The 11110-nt window shown below is 45.8% G+C and overlaps 1 protein-coding gene across 5 annotated transcripts in view; it reads left to right on the forward strand.

Annotated features, from left to right (window-relative positions):
• MTF1 (metal regulatory transcription factor 1) overlaps positions 1 to 11110 on the forward strand; it is a 41515-nt gene that overhangs the window by 24185 nt on the left and 6220 nt on the right. For 4 of the 5 annotated variants that reach the window (XM_036119040.2, XM_078073394.1, XM_036119042.2 and 1 more), the window contains 4 exons: positions 372 to 446; positions 5836 to 5932; positions 6657 to 7240; positions 10194 to 10257. In XM_036119040.2, coding sequence (XP_035974933.1) covers positions 372 to 446; positions 5836 to 5932; positions 6657 to 7240; positions 10194 to 10257 — 820 coding nt within the window. The remainder of the gene's footprint in view (positions 1 to 371; positions 447 to 5835; positions 5933 to 6656; positions 7241 to 10193; positions 10258 to 11110) is intronic. The other variant, XM_036119041.2, reaches the window with a different exon arrangement.

An 11110-nucleotide genomic window follows, 5' to 3' on the forward strand; every position in this document is an offset into this window, starting at 1 on the left:
AAATACTTCAGGTTCATATGAATAGCGGATGAGGTCGTGTGAAATTGCTTTGTAAAGGATAAAACCAATTATACAAATATTACTAATTTCATATTATTACAGCTTTTGTTACTTGGAGCCGGAGTCATGAGATTTTCTTAAACTCTTCTATTAACCATCTTTAAGAAATATAAGACAGTCTTCTAAGAATATCAGGATTTTAAAAATTAAAATAATTCACATAGCCCTTTCTTTGGATGGTTTTTACCTCTCCAAGTAACAAATCTTAACATTTGGAACCGTAGGGACATTGTGATCAAGTGTTTTACATGCTATGCTACTATAAATTCTGATTTTTTTGTTACTCAGTTAGAGTTTTTTCTCTTTCACAGGATACAAATCACTCACTTTGTCTGAGTGACTTGAGCCTTCTGTCCACAGATTCTGAACTGCGAGAAAATTCTACAGTAAGTGTACCTGTGATACGAGTATAAGAAAAATAAGTGCAAGAATTGAGTGCTCCCCTTTGGTGGGAAAATTGAGGGAGGCCAGCCTTTGCAGTCTTCCAGATTTGGTTATGTCCAATTACTGACCATTTAGGGCTGTTTTGGTTTATTTCCCGATAGAGCCCCCATGGAGAGGTTGTTCTCTCTGATGTCTAATGCCTTTTGACCCATGTCACTCACTTGATAACCTCTGGCCCCAGAAAATTTCTTTCTTTTATTCGCTTAGCAAATATTTATTGAGTGCCTAGTCCATCAGGCAGTGTACTGGTGCTGAGCTTGTAGTGGTAAAAAAGTAGGTGTGGTCTGTCCTTGAGGAGTTTAAAATTAGTCCACGATAAGGGGCGGGCCAGAATTCACCAGAATTCCAGTTTGCAGACTTCCTCAAGCCCTGCTGATCTGACCAGAGTCTGTATTTGTCTTTCTTTGAGCTCACTGCGTTGGGTTCCTGAAGGGAACCTTCTGTATAAGCTCTCTTCTAAAGAGCAACCCCACTGTCTCTTGATCTGATGGCTTCAGTTCACTCTGTGTGGAATTTCCCTGCCATTCCCGTGGCTCCATGATGTGCCTTGCAGGCCACTGCCTGAAGCCTGAGCTTATGCTCCTTCATGAGGATCTGTGCTTTGCTGTGTCACCAACACTGGTTGTTAAGTGTGCATTGTTTGTTGTTCTTCTATGGTAAATAAACATAGCTTAAGTTGGATTTTCTATGAGTATATGCGTAAATAAGAAGGAATCAACGTGATTGAATAGAGACGGAAAGACTCAGGAATGCCCGGAAATGTGTGCTGGTTCCCAGAGTGTGTCAGCGGGGTCATCTGCAGCGCTTCTGACGACGTGGCTTCTTGGGCCTCACCCCAAGCCTGCTTCATCAGTATCCTCTGGGAATGGCATCTGACACTGCATTTTTATCTAAGCACCCCAAGGCTTGGATTCTTCTGGTAATGGCAGAGTTGCTCTTAACAGACCAACCCTCCCATAGAAAACAACCTCATATGTTGGCCAAATGATCAAGAACAACTACTTGAAGGCACCAAAGAGCAGCCCCCAAAAAGGCAGAGGTAAAGATCGGAAGAAGGAGCCACGTGGACAATGGCAAAGGCACTGGATAGGTTTTCAAGTTTTATGGCTTATCAGCCTCAGGGCAAGCCCCAGGTGACACCAAACAAGATGGCTAAAACTCAGGAAACATTCAGGCTCACTGGCTTGAATAACCAGAGGACAGAGTTCCTAGCTACTGCAGCAGCACCTGGCAAGTGAAGAGCCACAAAGTGGGAGCCCCAGGCTCTTTGTATAAACTGTTCACCTCTCTGGTTGGCCCCCGAACTGTGCGTGTGTGAGACCGACCCTAAGCAGCCCAGCCAAGGCTAGGAACTGGACAGAGAGGCAGTCGCTGTCCCCTGCAGGGAAGACCGAGTTTGCGGTTGGAGCCTAGCCAGATCAACAGAATAGTCAAGCCGACAAACAGACACTCTTCCAGGAAGTGTAACAGAATCCAGAGTCTCTACAACATATCATTTACAATGTCCAGGGTAATCTAAAATTAGTAAATATAAGAAGAAAGAGGAAAACATTACCCCTACTCAAAGCAAAGGTAATCTTGGAGACTAATCCCAAGATGAGCCAGGTGTTAGCATTCATAGAAAACGATTTTTTTTTTAAGTTTATTTATTTAAGCAATTTCTACACCCAATGTGGGGCTTAAACTCACGACCCCAAGATCAAGAGCAGCACACTCCACTGACTGAGCCAGCCAGGTGCCCCAGTAAACAAGAATTTCTAAGTAGCTCCTTCATGCTCAAGGACGTAACGGAATATGATTGTAGTAACTGAATAAATAGGAAATCTCAGCAGAGAAAAAGAAACTATAAAAAGTACATCAAATGGAAATTCTGAAACTGAAAATGTATCTGAAGTAAAAAATGTACTGGTTGGGCTTAACAGCAGATTGGAAATGACAGAAGAGAGAACCAGTTAAATTGAAGACGGAGCAATAGAAATGAACCAATCTGAAGAACAAAGAAAGACATCAAATAAGCCCTTCATAGGATTTCGCATATCAGAGCTAATAGTCTGAAATGAAATTTCCACACTGGACGGCCTCAATGCCCTCTGAGTTATGGAACCTAAGATTTCTGGGTATAATATCTCTTTAATCTCAGAGGTTGTATTAAATGGTTTGTTCAGGCGTCCACTCCCTGGCCAGGGCCATGACCTAGGACTAAAGAGCTTTCTGGAGCCCTGGGGTCATCAGGTGAGGAATCCTGGTATAGAGGGACATTAAGTCCTTGGGGGGGGGGGGCGGAAAAAGGAATGCCTTTTCTACCACAATTGACATCAGCGAGAGAGGCTCTGTCCCTTGGGGTCAAATTACATAGTGTACCCTCACCACCCATCATTTATTCCAGAATTGGAAATAGTCTCATTTGTAGTCTTTCATTCTAAGGCCACAGTTCCTTGAAGCAATAGAATTAATTTTGCTTTGTTCTGCTTAAAAAAAAAAAATGATGAATTGTTAATACCGAATGATACATTTTGATGAGGTCATCCTTTTCTAGGTTTCTGGGCAGCCATGTGTGTATGTGTGTCCCAGAAGTGAGCTTCGGTTTGCTCGGATCTTTTGTTAAAGGAGGGTTGAAGTGGCTAGGGAATGATCCTCTGGGCATCTTTGCTCTTGAGCTCTGGGATCCATCTTGGTCCCTGACAGCTCCCAGGGTTCTTTGTCTCTCTGCTCCAGGCCCCAGAGGCTCAGCCTGTTCTGGTCTCCTCTACCTTGGGGAGCTGCTTGAACTCACTCTGCCCCCAGGGTTTGTGCTCTGAAGCCTGGCAGTGGCTGAGTCACGGTCCCTTTGGCACTTTTTTTTAAAAAATAGTTTTTATTGAAGTATAATATACATACAGAAAAGTACACCTATCACAAATGTACAGCTTGTTTTGTTTTTTTTTAAGATTTTATTTATTTATTTGACAGAGAAACACAGTGAGAGAGGGAACACAAGCAGGGGGAATGGGAGAGGGAGAAGCAGGCTCCCCGCTGAGCCGGGAGCCCGATGCAGGGCTCGATCCCAGGACCCTGGGATCATGACCTGAGCCGAAGGCAGATGCTTAACGACTGAGCCACCCAGGCGCCCCACAAATGCACAGCTTAATGAATGATCACAATTCATCACATCCATGTAACCAGCACCCAAATCAAGAAATAGAACATTCCCAGCATCCCAGAAGCCTCCCACCCTCCATGCCCACTAACAGCTATTACCTCTCCCTAAGGATAACCACTATCCCAACTTCTAACAATCTAAGATGGATTTTGCCTATTTTTGTGCTTTGTACAGTTGGAATCATGCCAGTTGTACTGGTTTGTGCTGGCTTCTTCCTTGCAACATCACATTTAAGAAATGAATCCATATTGTTGCATAGTTGTAGATCATTGGTTCTCCTTGGTGAGCAGTATTACACTAAGTGAATGTACCACAATTTGTTCTTTCTACTTCCCTTGGGCATTTGGATAGTTTCTAGTTTGGAGCCATCAGGATAGTGCTGCTGTGAACATTCTCGTAGGTGATCTTTTGGAGTCACACAGGCTTATTCCTTTTTAACAGTGTTACTGCGGATATTTTGTAAACAGGTAAAACAAAAATAACCACCATGAGGAAGTTGTAGAGCTGACAGCTTAGTGGGAGTTGTTAGCCCACTGCTTTTCAAACTGAGTTGTGCCTCTTTATTGGGTTATAAAGTAGGGGATTATGGTCAGCATTTTTAGGGTATCAACACAATAGAGAGTATCAGAAGGCATTGCATGTAGTGAGGATAACCCTCGTTTCGTAGACTTTTGTTACAGTTATGCATATGGATAGTTATGTAATGTGAGGCATGCATGTGTGTATATATAAAATGCATTTCTTACTTTGCATCATGATAAGAGTTTGAAGGCCACTGTCTTGGCCTGTGATCCTTAACTCCCTCTGCACTGGGAGCAGAAGGCCTCATGTTGATTTGTGCCTTCAGTGTGTGTCATGCTGGAAATCAGATTCATCTTCCAGTCAATGGAATCATGCTAGAATAATGGCCCCCTTGGCTCAAATGGGCAGTTTCATCTCGAGGACCTCTAGGCTGCTGGACAGTTCCACTCACCACACTTGCCCAGGCCCAGAGTGATCCTTCCCCCTCCCAGAAGCAGAGTTGTTGCAAAATGACCTTTAAACACAAGTTGGCACTGACACAAAATATGGCCAGGAGATGGGTTTTGTTTGGTCTATACAGTGCTTTGTTTTCAGTTACTTGCTTTTAATTACAAGTCAGTAGATTTCACGTAAAAAATCCAAATCTCAGACCATTCTTGAGCGCTGGAAATCCCCAGTCTGCACATCACAGGGCAGCGTTCCTCTGAAGCCCTTTAGGTGCCAGGGGCACACGCACTCCGGTTTGTCCCAGCCTCCCGTCCCCACCACCCTGGCTTCATTACTTGTGTTACCTGCCTGCTCTCCTGGAGGCATTTGCCTCTGTCACTCCTGCCCTACCAAATGTGGGGTGGGGGCGGACTAGAGGTAAAGATTTGCTGTCCCCTCCCCTTCACCAAAGAGAACCCTGGAGGTGGCCATTTTATTTGGTGCCTATCAGGAGTCAGACGCTCAGGGCATTATGTTCCCCCCCACACACACACATTTTATCTTTTTAAAAATGGCCTCTGACGTTTTCTTAATTCTTAATTACAAAGAAACTTGCAGTGACAAACAATAGTGAGTATAAGGCGATAACTACTGCCTCTCGTGAGAAGTTTCTTTATATTGTTTGATTCATTACCATGCATACATGTTAGACTATCATAGAAGTTATGTAATGACCTTGAAGGATACTCACAGTATATTATTACATGAGAAGAGCAGGTTGCAGGTAATAGATATTATACAATCCCATTTTTAGGAAGGATTTGGTCTTCTTTTAGGGCAGGGGTCAGGAAGCTGTTTTTTTGGAAAGGGCCGGATAGTAAAATATTTTTGGCTCTGCGGACCGCAGAGTCTCTGACAAAACTCAGCTCTGCCGTCAGAGCATGAAAACAGCGTGGACAATAAATGAACGAGCATGCATCTGTTCTAGTAAAACTTTATTTCCCAAAACAGGCATGCAGTCTACAGGTCATAGTTTATGGGCTCTTGTTTTAGAGTATCTGAGGACCCAAATCTCCAGTGTCTGAGGTTGAGGGAAATAAATGTCACCTTGGAAAGGAAGAAGTTAGAAACAAGAAGCGTATCAAAAAAGATCATTCTAGTTCTGCTGCTGTGTGTTCTCTCCCAGTGAAGAATTGCCTCAGGATGACAAGTTTCACATCTTTGTCTCTGTCCATCAATCACAGGGCCAGGACCTCAGCACAATTTCACCAGCAATCATCTTCGAATCCATGTTCCAGAATTCCGATGATACAGCAATTCAGGAAGATCCTCAACAGACAGGTTTGTGCCACAGACTCTCTTCCTACTCACGTCTCGGCACCGGGCAAGGGAGTGAATCTCCCTCGGTGACACACCGATGCGGGCGCCGTGAAGTAGATTTCAGTTCCCTTGAACGATGGGTGCGTTTGGTGAGGGCTCCGGGAAGTATGAGCCTTTTGTTTGATTCCATCTTTTCCTCTCCTTCCCTCAGCAAGAGTCTACTTGAGGGCCTCCTTTTCCTAGCCCTTCAAAAGAAGAGGGTCTCCTTCTCCAAAAGCTTTTGTTGGCTCTCAAAAATAAGAGGAGCTGTGAGCTCTTTCTTCTTCTGATGCGATACTGTGCTCATGAGTGGGCAGGATCCACGACCGGCATCAGATGCATAGATCCTTCTGTGTTTGAATGAAAATCTGTCCCTGAAGCTTCACAGCAGTCAGAAAGCGTGTTCGCTGCTTATGCCAAAAAAGGATGTCTAGTCTCTTTTCCAGAAAAGCCTTAGAATACATTTTTTTTGTTACGGTGAAGCCTAGACTAGCTCTTCACATTTAGAAAGAGAGGTCGGTCGTGAAGCCTGGCGCTTCGACCAGAGGGGTCATGAAATGGAAAGCGGGAAGCCAGCCTTCTAGGAATGAAGCTCTTGGCTCTAACGGACTTCAGCTGTCTTTGGTATCGCCATGATGACTGTGTTTTTGTGGCTCCTGTAAGGCTTGGGATATGTATATATATTTCTATTTCTTTTTCTTGCCAGCTGCCTTGATTGAAAGTTTTAATGGTGATGCAGAGTCAGTCAGTGATGTTCCGCCACCCACAGGAAATTCAGCATCTTTATCTCTTCCACTTGTACTGCAGCCTGGCATGTCCGAGCCACCGCAGCCTCTACTACCAGCCTCAGCACCGTCTGCTCCTCCGCCTGCTCCTTCCCTAGGAACTGGTGCCCAGCAAGCTGCATTTGGCAACCCCTCTGCTCTCTTACAACCTCCAGAAGTGCCTGTTTCCCACAGCACACAGTTTGCTGCTAATCATCAAGAGTTTCTTCCGCACCCCCAGGCCCCGCAGCCCGTCGTACCGGGACTCTCTGTCGTTGCCGGGGCTTCGGCGGCCGTACCAGCCGTGGCGGCACCGCCCCGATCACAAAGTACTACTGAGCCCCTGCCGGCCGTGGTCCAGACTCTGCCCCTGGGCGCCAACTCTGTCCTGACTAATAATCCCACTATCACCATCACCCCGACGCCCAGCACGGCCATCCTGCAGTCCAGCCTGGTCATGGGAGAACAGAACTTGCAATGGATCTTAAATGGTGCCACCAGTTCACCGCAAAACCAAGAACAAATTGTAAGTACTCTGTCTAAACGGATCCAGTGGGGTGGAGTGTATTTACATAGGTGACATGTTCCCAGGTTTTGCTTCAGAAAGGAAAATGGTTATCATATCTGCCCTGAAACCTGTGATTCAGCCTCTTGTCATTTTCCCCATGACTGAGTGGTAGAAATCCAGGGAATGCCATGATGCACACCTGCAATAGGAAAGCAGAGAAAGAGCCCTCCCGTTCTGCCAGGTAGCAGGAGGCACATGAACGAATATTCCATCTGCAGTGTCACGCCACCATCCAGGACAGCAGAGCAGTCAACAGACTGCAGAGGCCCAAGAACAATTTAGGAAAGCAGGTTCTTCTCCAAGGCAGAGTCAGACTGATGTGAGAGGATGGTGGGACCCCATCAGGCAGAAAACACAGCAGTGGCCAAGTCAGAGAGATAATCTGTGCTCCCAGGGCCTCCTCGAGAGCCAGTTTCTACAAAAGTGTTTGGTCTCGATGATGAAGGAAATGACTTGGTCATTCAGTCAAATATATTTTGAGGGCCTGGTATTTTTTCTTTTTTTTTAAGATTTTATTTATTTATTTGAGAGCCAGAGTGAGCAAAAGAGAGAGCACACGAGCAGGGGCAGAGGCAGAGGGAGAGGGAGAAGCAGGCTCTCTTGCTGAGTGGGGGCTCGATCCCAGGACCCTGGGATCATGCCTGGAGCCCAAGGCAGACGCTTAACCAACTGAGCCACCCAGGTGCCCTGAAGGCCTGGTGTTTACCAGATACCATGCATGATACTCTTGGGGTTACAGAAAAGTGAAAACCATGATCTCTTTTTCATAAAAACTTACATTCTAGTTAAAGAGGCTAAAATGCCTCAAAGAAAGTTAACATTACCAGTAGAAAAGTGCCAAATAATAATAAAAATGGTAATAAAAAAAATAACTGCAGTGATTTATTGAACCCTTACTATGTGTAAGGGCTCACTGTGCTGATTAAGCACTTTTTGAAATTGAGGGTCTAACGTGCCAGTCATTACCTTACGTACATTATTCTTAGATTACCTTTTTTTTTTTTTTTAATTTTATTCTACAGGTGGTACAGAGAATTTCCATACACTCCCTGGCCACCCCCCGCCCACCCACCCAGTTTGCCCTGTTAGTAATGTCTTGCATTAGTCTGGCACATTTGTTACAACTGATGAATCAGTATCGATATATTATTACTAACTAAAGTCCATAGTTACATTAAGGCTTACTGTTTGTGTGCACCATTCTGTGGGTTTTGACAGATGCATGATGTCATGTGTCTCCCATTACTGTATTCAGAGTAGATTCACCACCCTAAAAATCCCTATTCTTCAATTGTTCATCCCCTCCCTTAGCAACCACTGATATTTTTACAGTCTCTAAATGTCTGTATGTCTAAATGTGACCCACTGTGCTAACTAAGCACTTTTCAATGCTTTGCTCATTTAATCACAACAATCCTAGGAGGTAGGTATGATTTTACCAGTGGAGAGCTGAGGCCCAGAGAAGTTAAGTGACTAGCTCAAGGTCACACAGCTCATAAGTGGCAAAGCTGGGATTTGAGCATAGACAGATTGGTCCCAGAGCCTGTGCTCCTGACTACTACATCGTGCTGCCAGATGAGGGGTGCAGAGAGTCGGGGCTTGTTGGGTAGCCTTCCAGGGCAGGTGAGCCTTGAGGTATGAGGGGGAAATAGATGGAGAAAAGGATGTACCAAGTAGGAGAATGTCTGGGTAGATGTATGACGCTATCAAACCGAAAAGGTAGTCTAGGGCTAAACAGTGAGGCCAGGGCATTCAGATTCCATAGGTCAGGTGCCAGCCACCTCTGGAGGCCACCTGATTCCATGTTCAGATAGCCAGAGTCACTGGAAAGGCCTTTTTGGTGTCGTAATCCAATCTGCTCCATGTCATTTTTATCATTTTTTTTTTCTGGATCTGCCCTGGGGAGCTGCATGGGGCAGGTGTCATTCCTTTTCCATACAGTTTATTTTTGTGTATGTAAATATGGGTCTCGTTTCTCCATCATTATTTTATAGTGTCAGCTCCTGCAACTTAGCCAGAAGCTTTCACATTCCTCCTAGACTCAGCCAGGAGGGACCCTTTTCCCTCCTTAAAGGGATAAAAGACAAAGCCTTTTTAAGATAATACTTGAAGAAAGCAGAAATCCTGTAGCCAGTGTAACAGGAAGTGTTACCACAGTGAAAGGGGTGATCTCTGGGCCTGTCTCTATGGTCCGCCTCATAGTAACATAAATAGCGCACGTTTGCTGTGGGCTCACCATGCGCCGCAGGCTCCACACGCCTCCTCTCATTTCACCCTCACGGGGGCCCTTGGAGAGGTCCTTTGGTTATCATCCCCATTTTACAGATGCGGAAACTGAGAGTCTAAGATGTTAAATCACTTGCCTGGCCTCAAGAACTAAGAGGTGGTGGGGCTTGGACTTGAGGCCTGGGCCCACCCTGGAGCTGCTCCCCGTGCGGCTTACAGCACACTTCACGGGGCTCTTCTGCCCATAAGAGGGTCTTAGCCGGTCCTTAGTGTGCAGCTTGATCCTTGAGGAGGCAAAAGAACTTTCCAGCCTCACAGAAGTGTCAGGGTGTGGCGGCAGTGGAGGGCTTGTAGGGAAGCTAGCCCTGGGGAGCCCTGTGAGAAGACCCAGCTTAAGCAAAGCAGCCTTGGCGGAGCCTTTGGGCAGACAGAACCTACTAGATTGGGCAGCTGGGAGACAGCCAAGTAGTAGGGGACAAAGCCGGCTGCATCGTCAGCACTGAATGTCAAACAGTGCAGTGACCTCATGTCAGAGCACAAACAAAACATCACTCAGTGCAAAAATCCTTGAACCCTGAGGATTTTCTGTCCTCTTGGATGACCAGTACAGTTGGGCAGGCTTCAGGTCCTTGGAGATCTGCCATACTTGAGTGGCTGTAAATGTGATTTTTTTTTTTTCCCCCAGCAGCAAGCATCTAAAGTTGAGAAGGTGTTTTTTACCACTGCAGTGCCAGTAGCCAGTAGCACAGGTATGTAATTGTGTGGGAGCCTGAACAGCAAGTCAACTTTCTGGGCCCCTTGAGGCACAGTTCATTGTTGCTTTGCCCCAGTTTTTAAAACCTCAAATTTGTCAGATTATATTGTTTATTTATTAGAGTATTTCACATTCTCACAACTATTGCAAGTTAGCACACTTACGACATAAATACCACATTTAACATTCCTTAAGGAGTAATGGTTCTTTCCCTCTCAGATACAGCTTTTAAATGTAACCAGAAGAAAGTTTGACTCACAGTTAATGCCAAAGAGGGCAGCTGTTAATTCACTGGACTCTTTTCTAATTACAGTAATGAAGAAATAGCATCTGGGTCAGAGACTCCTATAGAGCAGAAAGTTCCTTTTTTTTTTTTCAAACTATTTTATAGATTAAGAAACGGGGCCCTGAAAGATGAAGTGACTCCTCCGGAGTCCTAAGTGAGTTTGTGAGAGCCAGAGCCCTAGTTCTCAGGCTCCTGACTCCCACTCTGTTCTCCTTCCCCTGGTCTCTAGCTTTTTTGAGACACACACAGCCTGTCTGATTTCAGAGTGTGCATGTGCAGAGCACACAGACACGCACAAAAGAGCGGGAGGATGCGTGAGCACAAGGCTGGCAGTTTTAAGGGGGATCCCCCCAACCGACCGTGTGTCTGAGACTGGGGATGCAAGTGTGAGCAAGAGGCTCTGCAGGAGCTTGATCTTGGGCAGGGGGGACTCAAGCCCCACGTCCCACACAGTGTGGAGAGAGGTGCGCCCCGTGCACACAGACAGGAGGCTCGTGGGCCGGATGCCCGAGAGCCAGCCCTAGGTGGGAGCCTGCTGGAGTCACGGCCTGGCAGCCTTGGG

Source organism: Halichoerus grypus, chromosome 5 (assembly GCF_964656455.1).
Source record: "Halichoerus grypus chromosome 5, mHalGry1.hap1.1, whole genome shotgun sequence".
Lineage (NCBI taxonomy): Eukaryota > Metazoa > Chordata > Mammalia > Carnivora > Phocidae > Halichoerus > Halichoerus grypus.